Source organism: Phocoena sinus, chromosome 3, assembly GCF_008692025.1.
Source record: "Phocoena sinus isolate mPhoSin1 chromosome 3, mPhoSin1.pri, whole genome shotgun sequence".
Taxonomy (NCBI): Eukaryota; Metazoa; Chordata; class Mammalia; order Artiodactyla; family Phocoenidae; genus Phocoena; species Phocoena sinus.
In genome coordinates, this window is record NC_045765.1 from 24,169,245 (window position 1) to 24,186,953 (window position 17,709).

The 17,709-nt window shown below is 45.8% G+C and overlaps 2 protein-coding genes across 3 annotated transcripts in view; both read right to left on the minus strand.

Moving 5' to 3' along the window:
* The window catches only part of ATP6V0E1 (ATPase H+ transporting V0 subunit e1), a 35,055-nt gene extending 34,456 nt beyond the window's left edge, over positions 1–599 (minus strand). Inside the window, exon 1 of the mRNA XM_032627459.1 lies at positions 421–599. Within this exon, the coding sequence (XP_032483350.1) occupies positions 421–524 (104 nt within the window). The 5' untranslated portion in view covers positions 525–599. The remainder of the gene's footprint in view (positions 1–420) is intronic.
* Positions 600–8,175: 7,576 nt separating this feature from the next.
* Positions 8,176–16,675, minus strand: RPL26L1 (ribosomal protein L26 like 1). 2 transcript variants are annotated; one of them, XM_032629173.1, is made up of 4 exons: positions 16,547–16,675; positions 16,045–16,221; positions 9,308–9,448; positions 8,176–8,544 (listed from the first exon to the last, which is right to left on the minus strand). In XM_032629173.1, exons 2-4 carry the CDS (start codon positions 16,210–16,212, stop codon positions 8,416–8,418), a joined length of 438 nt encoding a protein of 145 aa, XP_032485064.1. In that variant the 5' UTR covers positions 16,213–16,221; positions 16,547–16,675; the 3' UTR covers positions 8,176–8,415. The 2 variants fall into 2 exon arrangements, with proteins under 2 accessions (XP_032485064.1, XP_032485063.1); XM_032629172.1 differs by having other exon boundaries at positions 16,551–16,638.
* Between the last annotated feature and the right edge of the window lie 1,034 nt (positions 16,676–17,709).

The following is a 17,709-nucleotide window of genomic DNA, read 5'->3' on the forward strand; positions in this document are numbered from 1 at the left end:
AATTTCTGTTTTATTTATTTGATCCGTTCCTTTAAAGTTTAGGCAAACGAGGCCTCATTTGGGTGGACGGCAGGGCTAAAAGGGCGACAGACGTCTAGGGACGAACCCCAACTTCTCCTTGAGTCGGTATAAACCCATTTCCGACTGCACCCTCCCCACACAGAGACGTGATGAGAAAAAATTCCCCTACAACTCCTTCCCAAGGAGGGCCCGCCGGAAGTCACCCTCCTCACGTTCAGGCCGGGAGACACTGAGGCTGCTGCGATAAGGAAGTCGAGGGGCTGCACGGGGGTCGGGGCCTGACTGGAGGGCAGGATCACCCGGGCAAGGTCTCCGACCGGTGCGGAATCGCCCCCTCCCCCGCCCGGCTCTGCGGGTCCTCACCGTGCGTCCCTCCCCAGGCAGGCCTGGCGCACTTACCCCCGGTTGGGACCCTTAGGGATGAACCAGGGTACCAGGAAGCCGACGAAGCCCCAGAACACGCTCATCACGATGAGAGGCACGGTGAGGCCCGTATACGCCATAGTTGCTGCGGGAGGTGCCAGCCCCTGCCCCGCCGCCTCACTGTGGTCCCACCCGGAAGTGTCAACACCGGCCGCGTGACCTGCGCGCGCAAAGACCCGCCTCCCGCACCCCCACGTGACCTCGCGCCGGACTCCGCCCCGCCGGGGACCGGGAGACAGAGCCCCGCCCTCCCCCGGCCGGTCTTGGGGCTCCTGCTCCTTGGAGGGACGTCACCCCAGAGCCCCAGAGGTAGGGGTAAGTCACCAGGAGCTCAGCAATGTTTTCTGATACGAAGGTGACCCTTTTAAGAAAAGAGTGTAGGTATTTACAGCTTTATCTTATGCAACAAACATATAAAGAACTTAATAGTAAGTTTCTGTTCAGAAGTCCTGTGTGCCAGGCACTGGGCCATGAGCTTTAAGTGCTTGAGTTTATTTTAAACACCTCACGACAGCCTATGAAGTCGTTTTCATTATTATCCCCACTTTGCCGTTGAAGAAACTGAGGCCCAGGGAGGAGGTTAAGGATCTTGGCCAGAGTCACATAGCTACTAAGTGGCGGAGCCAGGATTTAACCTTTGACGGTGTGATTTTCAAGCCCAGTGCTCTTAGCTACTTACCTACTGAATGACTTGTGCACTGTGCCAAGTTTGGGGGTTACAGAAATCAAACAGACACCGCCTCCCCTCAGGGAGTTCACAGGCTGGTGAGATGGACTTGTGAGCAGGCCACTGGGTACAGTGGACCATAGTGCACAACTTTTCCATCCCAGCCAGTCCTGAGCTGAGCCTTGAAAGAGGAGTAGAAATTAGCCAGAGTAGTAAGGAGAAGGTAACATGGAGTTTCAAATGCTTGCCAAGGATTTTCACATATGTTCATTGTAGTGTGTGACAACCTTGGAACAGAGGAACCCAGTTCTCAGAGAGGTTGACAGAGCTCTCAGGCAGAAGCAAGATGGAAAGCAAATCTATAAACCAATCCAATGTGCTTTACCCTGGACCATGTTTTCCCAGCAATAGTCACATTTCCTTACCTGGAATTGCCTCCTGATTTCTTTCTTTATTCAACTAGAATGGATTCCTGGATTAAATGAGAAATTGGACCAAAGATCTTTAATATCTCTTGAAACGCGATTCCAAGCCTTTACCTGAAGGACAAGGCAGGAAACTAGTTGGTCTCCTTCGTGCTCATCCTGCCCCCTGCAACAACTCAGTCTCAACAGAAATTCTGTTGTCCTTAAGTTCCAGTCCAGGCATCACCTTCACCAAGACCTATTTTCATTCTGTTATTGCATGTCTTGTGGCCTTCTACTTGTTTGTGTGTATAAATTAACCAACCCTCTACTAGAGGGCAAACTCCTTGATTATGGGCACTGTTTAACTGATCTTTGTTCCTTAGAAGCACTTTATACATAGAATGTGCTCAATAAACACTTGTACAACTGAATTGAATAGTTAAGAAAGGGTGAAATCAGCCAGAACTAAATTAGAGAAAAAAGTTTGCTCTTTCTTCCCATTTCTTTTTTTAAAAACTTATTTCTAATCGTGGCAAAATAAATATACATAACATAAAACTTAACCTTCTTTACCATTTTTAAGTGTACAGTCCAATAGTGTTAAGTATTCACACTGTTGTGCACCTGATCTCCAGAACATTTTCATACCCACTAAACAAATCCCCATTCTCTCCTTCCCCCGCCCCTGGCAACCACCATCCTACTTTCTGTTTCTCTAAGCTTGACTACTCAAGATACCTGATATAAGTGGAATCATAGAACATTTGTCTTTTTGTGACTGGCTTATTTCACTTAGCATAACGTCCTCTAGATTCATCCATGTTGAAGCATGTATCAGAATTTCCATCCTTTTTAAGGCTGAATAATATTCAACTGTATGTATATACCACGTTTTGTTTCTCCATTCATCCGTGGTTGGATAGTTGGGTTGCTTCCACTTTTTGGGCTATTGTAAAATTTTTTCCCCTTTTAAAAATAAATGCGGATGTTTTTAAGTTGATCTTGGTAAGTCTAACTTTTGCCTTGCCTTCTTGGCAGCCTCTCTGAGAAGCAGATGTTGGGGAGCACAGGGATGTGGCTGTTCAGACACCAGTTCTGTGGAAATCTGTTTCAGCCTCTGTGAAAGAGAAAAATCTTTAATCTCGGTATTATATTTGTGGGCTAGTATTGGCCAATAGCTCCCTCTATCAGTCAGTCTGTCCAAAACATTTTATCACGTGTTCCAAGTGAAAACTGTGGAGAAGGCCAGGAACTAGCATTCAGTGACCCTCTGAATGAAGAAATATTCTCTGCTTTCAAGGCATTTAAAGTCTCCTGCAGGAAATAAACCAGACTTTGGGCAGCGGTCCCAGGACTGCTGGGGAGTCCCTGAGACTCTCCCAGGGGGTCCACCAAGCCCTCTCTTTTCTAACTACCAATCTGTGTGAGGTTGAATTTGCTTCCTTTGCTTCCAAAACATCATATTGCAACAGACTGAATGCAGAAGCATTGTAAGAATCCATTTGCCTTCTACCAAACCAGACATTAAGGAATTTTGCAAAAATGTAACACAATGTCACTCTTTTTGCAACATTTTTTTGTTTTGTATTGGAAAAGATAGCTATTTTCCTTAAAAATGTTATTTCTGTTAACATGTTTTGGGTTTATTATTTTTTAATGATTTAAAAATCTTAAAATTTTAATGTCTAATATGGTAAATTATATCGATAGATATAACCCTCATAAATAAGGTCTTTGGGTCCTCAATAATTTTTAAATTAGAGGAAAATTCTCGGAGGCAACTTCAGTAGGATGAAATAAACAAGAGTGGATTATAAAACACTACAACGCAAACCCCAAGGAACCCTAAACAGGCATGCAGGGTTACAAAGCCACGGAGTCATAAAGCTCCTTTCCAAGTTGATTGAGAACGTTGGAAGTTAGTGGAGAAGCTGAAATTCCAGCATAATTCACTACTTGTTTGCTCTGCACATAGGTAGGGAACGTACACTGCCGGCAGACACCACTGATAATTGCAGCTACCATTTCTCAATGGCCGCGTGCCAGTCATTAAACAAGGTACTTTGAATTACCTGTCTCATTCAGTGCTCACAACACCTAATATAGATGTTATTAAATCCACTTTACAGGGCTTCCCTGGTGGCGCAGTGGTTGAGAGTCCGCCTGCCGATGCAGGGGATGTGGGTTCGTGCCCCAGTCCGGGAAGATCCCACAGTAACTTGCCCAAAGTCTAGCTGTTTTAAGTGACAAAACTGGCATCTGAATGTAGGTCTTCGTAGCTCCTGTTCTTCCCACTAAGCCATGCTACCTCTCCTATTTCAAATAGTAAGTCAACCAAAACAAAACAAAACACAAAAAAACCTTAAATTATACATTACTTAACAAGATAGAGACATCTAAGGCCTAAGAGGAGACCTTTAAAACCTGTTGCAGAATTAGCTGCCCTCCTACTGGGGATAGGCTAGGATGTGGTTGATTTCATTATTTCTGATGGACACAGAATATGTATTACTGGTGCATGTTTATATTGTAATTATGGTGTTCAGGAAATACATCAACCTCATACAGTTACTTAAATTTGGATGACCTGCTGTTCTCATGAAGACTTCTTTACGGATCAAACTTTGAGTAAAAACCCAATCATATATGCACAGAATATTTCTAGAAGGATATAAAAGACTGGAAACAGTGACTGCTTCTGGGGAGAACTTAGTGACTTGAGAGTCAGCGTGACAAGGAAACTTACCTTTTTTTTTTTTTTTGGCCATGCTGAGCGGCTTGTGGGATCTTAGTCTTAGTTCCCCAACCATCCCTGACCAAGGATTGAACCCATGCCCCCTGCAATGGAAGTACGAAGTCCTAACCACTGGACCACCAGGGAATTCCCAGGAAACTTACTTTTCACTGTATACCTTTTGTACCTTTTTTTTTTTTTTTTAATTTATTTTTGGCTGCACTGGGGCTCTGTTGCTGAGTGCAGGCCTTTTCCAGTTGCAGCGAGCGGGGGCTACTCTTCGTGGCGGTGCGCGAGCATCTCATTGCCATGGCTTCTCCTGCTGCAGAGCATGGGCTCTAGGCACGTTGGCTTCAGTAGTGGTGGCTTGTGGGCTCTAAAGCGCAGGCTCAGCAGTTGTGGCGCACGGGCCTAGTTGCTCCGCAGCATGTGGGATCTTCCCGGACCAGGGCTCGAACCCGTGTCCCCTGCATTGGCAGGCGGATTCTTAACCACTGTGCCACCAGGGAAGCCCGTTTTGTACCTTTTTATGTTGTACTATGTATATAAGTATTACTTCTTTAAAAAAAAAAAAAAACTAATTTAAAAGAACAATGAACAAAGACCCAAGCCATTACCAGATTGGAACTGCTCTAAGGCTGTAGCATCAGCAGAGTATGAAGGACTCTCGGTTAGTACAGTCCTGCCGGGTTCCCAGAAGATTTGGTTACTTATTTGCCGACCCAACTCACATGAAAACCTCTGTAGCTGAACATCTCAACCCAAGTGCGCTATGAAAGCAGACATTCAGAATCAGTTATGTGAAGTTTAAAAGTTTGGAGTCTTCCCAAAATAGCACAAGGGGACTCACTCAAATAAATGGACATCTGCAAATTTGATGAAAAGGTCAGTAGGAAACTGCTTAATTCAAACTCATTCCAGGAAACATGCTAAAACCCCCCAGGCCAAAACCTTGATAAGCAGGCCCACCCAGCTGGCATTCTGCAGTCCCCATTTCCTGCAGCAGCCCAAACACCATATTGATGCCTTTAAACCCTCCCCCTTTGTTCAAGAACCAGCATTTTATCCAAACTCCCTGGAAAAAAACTTTTCCCTCTGCTCCTTCAGACAAACACACTGCCCATCTCCTCAGAAAGACAATAGCTAACATTTGCTGAGTTCTCTGTGCTTTACACGCAGTATCTCAAGTAGTAAGTCTGACAACTCTGTGAAGTAGGTACTCTTCTCTTCCTTTCTTTCCCTTTTTTTCTTTCCTTTCTCCTTCCTTCCTTCCTTCCTTCTTTCTTCTTAATACATTTACTTATTTTTGGCTGCGTTGGGCCTTCGTTGCTGCACACCGTCTTTCTTTAGTTGCGGCAAGCGGGGGCTCCTCTTCATTGCAGTGCACGGACTTCTCATTGCAGTGGCTTCTCTTGCTGCGGAGCACAGGCTCTAGGCGCACAGGCTTCAGTAGTTGTGGCACACGGGCTCAGTAGTTGTGGCGCATGGGCTTAGTTGCGCCACAGCATGTGGGATCTTCCCAGACCAGGGCTCAAACCCATGTCCCCTACGTTGGCAGGCAGATTCTTAACCACTGCGCCACCAGTGGAAGTCCCAGAGGTAGGTACTCTTCATCTCCATTTTATAAATGACAAACCTGAGGCCCAGAGAGGTTTGGCCATTTGCCCAGGGTCACACAGCTAGAAGCTGACTGAGCTGGGATTAGAGCTCTCAGTTGATGTCAAATTCCCACTGTTGATCATGCACTATTATTCACATGGCTGATGATAAAAAGCCTGGTGTGACTTGGGGGAGATTACAGCTCTCAAAGCTCTTATCACTTGTATTGAACAAAGTTGCTGAAAAGAAACCAAATATAACTCTTAGGAAATATAATTTAAGTTTCATGGTGAGTGTAATGGCTGGAGCCTAGGGCCCAGACCAGGCATCGGAAGATGTCATCCTACTACAAATAAAATCGTTTGAAATCTGACCTTTATGCAAATTTGGGGCCCTGAAACATGTGTTGTTCGAGAATGAAGACAAAACCTCAAATCAGAAAAGTAAACCACAGCCCTTGCTGGTTGACCTACTTGTTATGCTCCCTAGACGTACGGTTCAGTGTGCTAACACAGCCACCATGTTTTGGGCACCTGCTCTATTTTATGTGCTGTGTGTATGTATACATCCTAATCCACAATCTCCCAAATTTACCTAGTCATAAGCATCATACAAGGGCCATGTGAAAAAAACAGATGCACACGAGACCTGAAGAGTTCTCTCTTCAGACGTACTGTATCACAGAATCTCCAGGCAAGAGGCGGAGACTATTTTAGCAACCACCCACGTGACTCCTAAAATCAGGGGGATCTATCTGATGGACTGCTACTTTAATTTTCAGCCTTGAAGATCAGCATTTCCAGCTTCTTACATAGACTAGAGAAACAGAGGGTCATAAAAATGGCTGTCTGAAGACCACAGCAGGACTTGAATCAAGATCCGTCTGGCTACGGAGCCAGTATCATTCCGCCTACTCTTAAATCAATGCCACAGTCAGAGCGTGCATATTGAGTTCTGTGGTTTGTGCTCTTAGCAATCTTTTGTGAAAAATCATTCCTTCTTTGAGTGCAAAGTGAATGTCAGAACTTGAAATAGAAGTTAATTGAACAATAATAGCGATATTAGAATTTATACACTCCCACTATCAAAGTGTGCTCAGAAAGAGCCCATTTGATCATGGCATTTTATTTCTGCATTTAACATAAGAAAGGAAGGCAATGAAGGTATTACCATCTATTTACTACTGAGAAAATGGAAGCTCAGAGATGAGCTGTTTGCTCAAAGGCCTTTGACTGTCCAGTGGTAGAGCTGGGATTGGAGCTTGACCACTGGTGACAATGCTTTTCCCACTAAGCACTAATGCTTTTACTGCTACAGACACGTAAATTCTTCTCTGTTCCATATAAGTGTGTAGGCTCTTGTCAGACTCCAGTGAAGGGCTGACTTAAGAGCAGGAGGAACACCGGAGGCAGATGGCTGTGGGAGGTGAATGTCCTCTGATGCACCGAGGCCTGGGTTCAAATCCCAGCTCTATCTCTTAGGCTCTCTGGGATTTGGACAATTAACCTCAACTCATTTTCTTCACCAGTCAAAATGGGAAATAACTGATTCAATCAACATTTATTAAGAAACACCAGAGCGTCAGATAAACCCTGTGTTACTAGCGAGCCGTAAAAGGCTGTTTAATGCATTCATCAATAGATTATCCCAGGGGCAAGGGAGGATTTTAGATGTGGCTCTGAAGCTAATCTTAAAGAATGACTAGAAGTTAGACCCGGAGTCTAAAACTCAGATGCCACTGGGGGTAGACAACAGGGTACCCTGGCTCCACACAACCGATGCTGCCCAGGATCAGGGCCTCATGCAGCTAGATGAAGCACAAGATCTGGATTTCCTCTGTGATCTCATAAGTTTTAAATGTTGGAAATTAATTTTAAATTATGAAAACAATAGAAGGACAAGCAAAATCTATTTGTAAACCAAGTCTTGCCTGTAGACTGTCAGTTTTCTGAGTTGAACCCCGGGAAAGAGGAGGGCATTTCAGTCACATGGAAATAGCACTAGCAAGGTCAAGACTTCGGCAGGGCAGCTGGGTCAGTGAGCTGCACGCCCTTGGGTTTGGTTGGGGTGTGAGGGAGAGGAAGCTGGCCAGAGAGCAGACTGGCAGGCCTGAGTGTGAGTGCTGAGCAGCACTGCCCTCTGTGCGTGCCAGTTCACAGCCGGACCTACACCGAGTGGGACAACCTCTGCCTCAGGGACCAGAGCCCTGTCCTGTCTGCCCCATCGGCGTGAGGGTCCAGGCAGGAGCAGGGCTGTCTTAACCTCACTGCTGCTGTATTTTGCTGCCCTGTGGATTAAGCATGTGAAAGACTGGCGGTGGGGAATTGAAAGTAAGATGGATTTTATCTAAAAGGCAATAAATATGTTTTGGAACAAGAAAACGTGTCCAATTTTTATTCATAAAATTATTAATCGAAACAGCTAAAGTAGATATACAGAGCCACATATCAATAACGAAATAGGAAGGAAATGAAACGTTCCAGAGACACCTGGAAAAGTTTCAAAGGAATACACACCAGGCAAAAGAATCTACAGGTAAACCGTGGTTGCACTAAAGGTTATATTCATTCCTGCATTTTCTCAATAAGTTCTTCCTTATATTTGCCTTTCTCTTTTCCAACTTGTCGAGATTTGGCTTTGCGTTCAAGAATTTTTTTCCGATCTTTGTCCAGTTTTAGCCTGGTGATAACCACCTGTTAGCATAAGAGAACAAACAGATATTGAATTTTTTTTTTTTTTTTTTTAAGGAGAAAGGACTTACAACCACAATTAATCTTATACAGCAGATCTTCCCTCGACAACAGTAGCTTGGGTTCCTTCTTCTGCTACCCAATGCCCAGCTCCTAACTCTTGTGGCTCTAGAAGACCATTTAGATAATTTAGTGGTACGAAGTGTCATTTAGCTTGTGAAACATTATACTACCCACATGGATGGTTTGTCTATCCATGTCGGCAGTATAATTTGCCCTTGGCTGGCAAAATGCATTGTTTTAAAAATACCTGCATTCCCACCAGCTGCTGGGCAATACAGAGATCATAAAGATGAGTGAGACCCAACCATTCTGCCCTTAAGGATCTGAAACTCTGGAGGAGAGACCCTACAATACAACGTATAAAATGGGAGGTTAAAGGAGGAACAGCATATTCCACCAGGTGGGTGTGAGGGCCGAAGGAAGAGGTGTTCTCTCTTCTCCCTCTGGACACTCTCTAGTGGGAAAGTGATGCCTGGAACACTCTTGCTACCAGCTTGCAGACGGGGCCTTCACCAAGGATGACAAAACAGACAGGGAAAGGAACTGGATCCCTCATGATATCACTAAGCCAGTGAACCAACCAAGCCTTCCTCCCAGGGAAGTCCTTACCGTGGCCGCCTGTGCAGAAAGTACCAACAGCCAACAACTCTAGTAGGAATGCTATGCTACACGCCCACTACCACTGCGCAGTCCCAGGCCATACCTTGCTTGGGTGAATGCCCACGTGGACAGTTGTGCCATTAGCCTTCTCACGCTGCACCCGCTCGATGTAGATGACATATTTCTTTCTGTACACCTGGACTACCTTGCCAATCTGCTGACCTTTGTAGTGTCCTCGAACCACCTGAGAGAAAATAAAAAAGAGAATTCTCCCCATTTCTAATGCTTGAACATCATAGTGAGGAAACTAATTATCAGCAACACACAGGCTAAAAATAGAACTTTTTGTATTCAGTCAAATTTTGATTCAATCAAAATCAGCTGGGGTTTTTTTTTTTTTTTTTTTGGTATAAATCTGCTTTGTATTATTCTAAGTCAGGTGGAAAATTCCTTGCCTGTATTTTTTTCTTCTCTTACCTGAACAAAACATTCCTTGAACTAAGATAGTCATCACATGACTAATCCTGAGAGTAAAAAGATATAATCGCTGTACATCTAAAACTAATACACGTTAGGGACTTCCCTGGTGGTCCAGTGGTTAAGGATCCACCTGCCAGTGCAGGGGACATGGGTTCGATCCCTGGTCCAGGAAGATCCCACATGCCGTGGAGCAACTAAGCCTGTGCACCATAACTACTAAGCCCACATGCCACAACTACTGAACTCCCTGCGCTCTAGGGCCCGTGTGCCACAACTACTGAAGCCCATGCGTCTAGAGCCCACGATCCACAACAAGAGAAGCCACCACAATGAGAAGCCCATGCACTGCAACGAAGAGTAGCCCCCGCTCGCCGCAACTAGAGCAAGCCCACGCACAGCTATGAAGATCCAGCGCAGCCAAAAATAAATATTAAAAATAAATAACTAAAAGTAATACGTGTTATACATCAATTATAGCTCAATTTTTTACAAAAAGTAAAATAAAAAGAATATATAATCACTCTCAAGATCTAAACAGAGAATGGTTAAAGAAATTATACTTAGTAACTGAATCACTTTGCTATACACCAGAAACTAACACAACATTGTAAATCAACTATACTTCAATTAAAAAAAAAATTATATTGAGATTCTCAGGCAACCATCTAAAACCCATGTTTTCAAAAAACAATTTATGACCAAGGAAAATGCTTAAGACATGACCTTTAGACAAAAAAGGAGAATACAAGGCTATATATATAGTCTGAATCTTATGTGTATATGCTTCATATTTGTATATGGCATGTAACATGAGATGACGATATATCCAAATGTCAATTATGGTTGCCATTAGGAAGGAAGGAGAATTACTGATGACTATTTTTTAACTTATGTTCTTCTAAATTTCAAGATTTCTACAATTAATACAAATATTTTATAGTCAGAAAAAAAAACGTTAAATTAAAATCTTGTGGGCTATTTTTGCAACTAAAAATCAGCTCATGCTCCAATTCTACTCAAAAACTAACTAGATTATTATGGTTTCCCTAAAGGCAGGAGCCTATTAAACAGTAGCCATATAAGCACAGAGGAAATACCACATGTAAAGAATTGGCGAATCCCAATACTCCTAAAATGTCTACCTATATTGTTCAGCTTACTCACCAAGGCGATTTTCAGGTTGAAAAGACAAGAGCCACGCATGCCTCACTGAAGATCCACCACAGTCTACGTGACCAGAGACCCTCACATGGAAAAAGTAGGTGAAAAAGCCCCTATTAAGTATCATCCTGATTGAAGAAAGGTGTTAATAAAAGGAGTCAAAGGGACACCCGTGATAAACAGCAGTGGACAAACGCTAGACCCAGAGAGGAGGGAGACAGGATAAGACTCAATCGACTGTGGAAAGGTGAGGGAGAAGAGGCGAGGATGACCTCCAGAGTCTGGCTGGGCAACTGGATGGATGGATGTGCCTTTCCCAGAGGCATGGAACATGAAAATTCCATACACAGCGGGAAGGCCAACTGGGCTGGTAACAAAGACCTGCGAGTCATCCAAAGAGATGGCAACTCAAAGCTTGATTTTACTTAGGGAGCTGGTGGTACAGGAATGTAGAAATCTAAGAAAAGCCAACATTTTGGAAGAGCTTACGAAAGAGACTGAAGTGGCCAGGAAGAATGGCAAACCAGGAAGTGTGGTGTTAGAGTAGCCAAGACAAGAAGGCCAAATGCCCTAGGATGGTCAACTACTGGAAGGATAAAGTAACAGATGACAACAAGCTGGTCACTGGTGGTCACGGCTACAGTGCTTTCGGTGGAGCAGTGGGATGGAAGCCGTTACGATAAGGCAACAAGTTCACCGGAGGTGAGAAGACGAAGGTGAAAAAAGACTGACCCAAGGAGCTTGGATCTGAAGAGGATGAGAGAGAGGACACATGTTCAACGTGGATGGGAAGTTAAGGGATAATTTTCTATTTTTAAAGAGGGGGAAACATGAATATGTTTAAATGCTGATGAGAAGGAACAAGTATGGAGGAAGAGGTAAAGGAAACTGTAGAGAAGGGGGATAATGGATAGAAGGATCTCAAGAGGGCAGTAAGAGAGTGGTGGATGTCACATGCAGTGGCAGCAGGATAGCTTACACAGAAACAGGGATTTCTCTTTCACTGTAACAGGAGAGAATGAAGATGGGAGGGGTGCAACTGCAGGTAAGCCAGAGGGTGTGGAGCCGGGAGTTGTGCAACATCCTGGACAATAGTTCGAATTTCCTCTGTAAAACAGGAGGCATAGTCAACTGCTCAGAGAAAGAGGTAGGTGAGACTTAGAAGATCCCAAGAGAGAAAAGGCAGTTTTAACAAACCTAGCTGGGACGATTTTATTCTCCTGGTCAGAGAAGTGCTTACCCAGTATGGCCTTTGGAGTTAAGAGACCTGGATTCCTGGCTCAGACACTCATTTTCTATATTATTCTTTATTACTTTACCTGAGTTTCATTTTCTTCATATCTAAAAAAGAAACCATTCATAACCCCACAGGCATTAAAAAAACGGCAGCTCCTTCTCCCCTGCCCTCCTTGTCTTTTTTTTTTTTTTTACACATTTAAAAAAAATTATTTATTTAATTTATTTATCTTTGGCTGTGTTGGGTCTTCGTTGCTGCGCACCATCTTTCTCTAGTTGCGGCGAGCGGGGGCTACTCTTCGTTGCGGTGCACGGACTTCCTACTGTAGTGGCCTCTCTTGTTTCGGAGCACGGGCTCTAGGCGCATGGGCTTCAGTAGTTGTGACACGTGGGCTCAGTAGTTGTGGCTCGCAGGCTCTAGAGCGCAGGCTCAGTAGTTGTGGTACATGGGCTTAGTTGCTCCGTGGCATGTGGGATCTTCCCGGACCAGGGCTCGAACCCATGTCCCCTGTGTTGGCAGGTGGATTCTTAACCACTGTACCACCTGGGAAGCCCCTGCGCTCCTTTTCTTTATCTCATCTTCCAATTCCAACCCGTCAACAGTTTTCATCCATTCAATAAATATTGATTGTGCCCCTGTTGTGTGCCAGGCTCTGCACTGAGGTCAGGCAACAAAAAAGAAGAGTTCTCTGGCCTCACGGAGCTTAGTCTGATGGGTAGTAGGCAGCTGAGAGGTAAACATGCAAATATATAATCCTAACTGGAACAGGGCACATGGGAAGATACTGAGATGATAAAAAATGGTCTACGTCATATTAGGGTGACGCTACATGGTTTTACATCTGCCAAAACTCACCTGTGCATTTCACTGTATGTAAATTATGCCTCAGTTTTTTTTAAAAAATGATCTCAAATTGTGTTCAATGCTATGAAAAAAGAATAAAGGATGCTATACTAAAATACTGAGTAAAGTATCTGGGAAGGCTTTTCTGAGGAACTGACATTAATATAAGACCTGCAAAAGGAGGAGTTAGCCAGGTAAAGGGGAGAAGAGCACTCCAGGCAGAGGGAGCATTCTGGACAAAGACGCAGAGGGAGAAAAGATTTAGGTGCATTTAAGGACCTGAAAAGACCAATGTGTTTGAAGGACAGAGCATGTGGGGGATAATAAGATGAGATGAGGTCAGAGAATTAGACCTGGACTGGCTCACGCAGGGCCTTGTCAGAGATTTAGATTTTACAGTCAGCACATCAAGCACCACGGATAGGTTTTAAGCAGGATCTGATTTGCAAACAATGCCGCTCTGTGGAGAGTGGACTACAGTAACAGTGGAAGCGACAGATGCTTTGAACTAAAATGGAAATATGAAGAAGTGGTCAGATTCAAGAGGTATTTTGGAGGTAAAATCAACAAGACTTAGTGATAGATTAGAAGAGAGGGGTTAGGGAAAGTTAGTAATAATTTAAAGGTTTATGATATACCTAAGTGGGGAGATAGAAGTGTCACTTACTGAGGTGTGAAAGATGGGATGAGAATCAGATTTTAGAGGCAGCGGGAATATCAGGATCTCATGCATAAGAAGCTTGAGATGTCTGTGAGATATTCAAATACAGATGTTCAGCAGGCAGTTAGATCTACAGCTCTGTGGTCAGAAAAGTAGTTTGGACTGGGATGTAAAAGAGGGAGGTGTTAGCACAGAGCAGACATTTAAAACTTTAGGAATAAATATTACCACCTAGGTAGACCATGTAGGCCAGCCAATGGAAGACCAGGTGCAGGCCCTGTGACAAAATCCAGCATTTAGGGACCAGGCAGAGGAGAAATAGCCAGCAAAGGAGTCTGGGAAGTTGCAAGTAAATTGTGAGCCTGAAGTGTCACAGAAGCTAAAAAGAGAAGCTATTTCAAGAAGTAAGGTGGTGCAACCTATGCCAAATTCTGCTGAAAAAGTCAAGGACAGGGCTTCCCTGGTGGCGCAGTGGTTAAGAATCCGCCTGCCAATGCAGGGGACACGGGTTCGAGCCCTGGTCCGGGAAGATCCCACATGCCGCAGAGCAACTAAGGCCGTTGCGCCACAACTGCTGAGCCTGCACTCTAGGGCCCGTGAGCCACAACTACTGAGCTCGCGTGCTACAACTACTGAAGCCCACGCACTGAGAGCCTGTGCTCCGCAACAAGAGAAGCCACGGCAATGAGAAACCCGTGCACCACAATGAAGAGTAGCCCCTGCTCGCCGCAACTAGAGAAAGCCCACGCGCAGCAACAAAGACTCAACGCAGCCAGAAAAAAAACAAAAACAAAAGTCAACGACAGTGAGACCAAGATGTGACCACTGAATTTAGTCATAAAGAGGTTGGTGGGGACTTCCCTGGTGGCACAGTGGTTAAGAATCTGCCTGCCAATTCAGGGGACACGGGTTCAAGCCCTGGTCCGGAAAGATCCCATATGCTGTGGAACAACTACGCCCATGCTCCACAACTACTGAGCCTGCACTCTACACCCCGCGAGCCGCAACTAGTGAGCCCATGTGCCACAACTACTGAAGCCCAGGCGCCTAGAGCCCGTGCCCCACAACAAGAGAAGCCCACGCACCGCAAGAAAGAGAAAGCCCCACGCAGCAACAAAGACCCAATGCAGCCATAAGTAAATACATACATACATAAATAAATAAATAAGAGGTTATTGGTGATCTCAGCCAAAAGCAGTTTCTATAAAGTAAAGAATCCAGATTTTCCAGGTCTCTTGCAAAACTGAAGAATCTGACAACAACTGAACGTAACTGAAGAGTCTTCATTTCCCTAGTGCAGCGATGGGCAGAGGGTATATGACTATCTCCCTTAAAAGAGCCCACTTCCTTTAATTTGCCTAACTAGACCCTAGAGGCATTTGCAATCCCCCCCATTCTAGAACATGCCTGATGGGAAGGATCCAGGAGAGAAGAGGTTGAACCATACTTCTGAATTATTTTTTTCTATGCTATTCCTGTCACAATCTCAGCCTAACTTATCCCCTGCTTCCAGTCTTTTCCTCCTCAAAGCTTCAGAGTCCCAGTGCCTTAGGTGATCCACCAAATCCCTTACTTTATTCTCTAAAACAATGGTTCTCAACTGGGGGAGGGTGGCAGGGGTGCATTTTGCTCCCCAGAGACACTGGGCAATACCTGGAAATATTTCTGCTTGTCATAACTATGAGGAGGTGCTACTGGCATCTAGTGGGGAGAGACCAGGGATGCTGCTAAACATCCTACAGTACACAGGAGAGCTCAGCACAACAAAGAATTATCCAGCCCAAGAAGTCAATAGTGCTGAGGTTTTAAGAGGGGCCTGTAGATCTTGTGCACTGTTAGTGTTCTAGGGAACACTGCCTGGTAAGTGCTCAGTAAATATTCCCTCAAGGAATGAACAGAGCCCCTGTCTATTTTGCTCACCCTCACTTGCCCTCTCTACTACACAGCCTAGTCCTAAGCTCCAGTCACAGAGAACAGAGGGCTTATACTTTCTCACATGGGCCGTACTCTCACAATTTCAGGCCTCTGACTTGCTGCTGCTTCTCCGTTCTCCCTGCCAAGTCCAGCACCATCAAGTGCCCAGCTTCCACTAAACTCAATGATAACAAGACCTTACTCTTATTGCAAAACATTCCCCTGCAAAGTCTGGTTCAAACAGCCACCCTGGGTAACGCCTGGCAAACTAGCGGCCTCCGCAGACAAAATAAGAAAACAAGAGTTTTGCTTGGTTGGGACAGTATACTTCTCAAATTATTATTATTAAAGAATTGAGTTGGAATGCTCTAAATTAGGCTGGACAGGCGCTCTCTGGTGACTCTGGGCCCCATCTCCGGTCTAACACATCTGCAGGGTCACATTACCTGCCAGTCCTCCACGTCCAAGCACACTCGACGTTCTCAGGCAAAGGCGGCGCCCGAGCGCCACGCAGCTGGGTAACCAGAGCCCGGAGGACACATACCTGGACCTCGTCGTCCTTGCGGATGGGCATGGAGCGAACGTTGTACTTCTGCCGCAGCTCCTTGGAGAGTGGAGACGACATGATCTTCCTGCGCACGTGGGAGGGGGCATTGAAGTGACGTTTGCGGTTTTTGCTGCGGTCCGAGGTCACGAAGGGGTTGAACTTCATGGTGACGGTCTGCAAAGAAAGGCAAGGGAGAGAGCGAAGGGACGCTCAATGGGGTACCGGGGCATTCTCTGCATCCGGGACACTTCTCCCATCCCTGCGCAAGGGCTCTAGGGAGGTGGCCTCGGAAGAAGGCGACTGAAGGAAAACGAAGGATGTGAGGGGTCTGGGTGTTACACAGAGCAAAGCGTGCGTGGGGAGCACATGCTTGACTAAACGGATCTGGGCCGAAGGTGGCACTGGGACCTTGAGGCTAACTGTGGGAGGAGGACTCGGACTGCACGGTTGGGGGTCACGCAGAGACAACTCCAGGGATGTAGGCGGCCCCTACACTCACCTACCTGGCGACCGCAGGTTTCAGACCCTGGGCGCACAAGGCCGGAAGTGAGGCTTCCTTGCCGCGCAAGCGCAGAAAGAAAGCAATGCTCCATTCCTATCGGAACGAAACTGAATAGCGCCCCCTCCGGCATGGGGTGGGATCGCAGTGCCTCGTTTTCGGGGGCCACGGGAGCGCTAGGCGGCTCCGGGAGTCATGCCTGGAACCCGGTGACTTCGTGCCGCTGGGGAGAAGGGGCACTTTTGTAGGGCCTGCAATAAAAGCTTGTTGATGTTCTTTTAATAGGTACATTATCAGTAGTCCCTCTCCTACCCCAAACTCTTTGCCCCTGTTACCCTCCGCAGAGGTCGTCTAGGCGTATGGTAGGGGTGATTTAACATCATGATTTAACATTGTTGTAAATGCAGTCGGCTAACTTGCTTCTTCAAAATCACCGAGGAGCCTGTTCAAAATGCAGATTTTTGTGTTCCACCACAACCCTGAAAAATCAGACAGCGTTAGGTCGGGATCTGGGTCTCTGAATTTAGAGCAAGCACTTCCCCTCACCAAAGATTTTGAGGCGCACGCATGTTTGAGCGTCATTACAAACCAACCACTTGGCTTTGCAAAACTTCGCCCCAGGGCTTCCCTGGTGGCGCAGTGGTTGAGAGTCCGCCTGCTGACGTAGGGGACACGGGTTCGTGCCCCGGTCCAGGAAGATCCCACATGGCGCAGAGCGGCTGGGCCCGTGAGCCATGGCCGCTGAGCATGCGCGTCCGGAGCCTGTGCTCCGCAACGGGAGAGGCCACAACAGTGAGAGGCCCGCGTACAAAACAAACATTTCACCCCAGTCTTCTAGCCCTTTTTAGAAGAGCTGGAGTTGCAGTGAGACCTGAACCCAAGTGCCTCTTCACGTTGCTGGACCTTGGCTCCTTATCTGTGAAATGGGGATGATCTTAAGTAGATGACTCATAGAGTTGTTACGAGGACTAAATGAGTTAATCCGTTTCTTGTGTTTAGAACAGTGTCTGGCGCATAGCGCTCAATTACAGCCACCTATAAAGAGAGCGGAGGCCTTGCTCCAGGACAGCCCTAAGGACAGGCCTCACCAGAGTCAGCCTATTGCCATTAACTCCCAATGACGCAAACTGTAAGCTTTCCGTGTTTGATGTAAGCACGTGCAA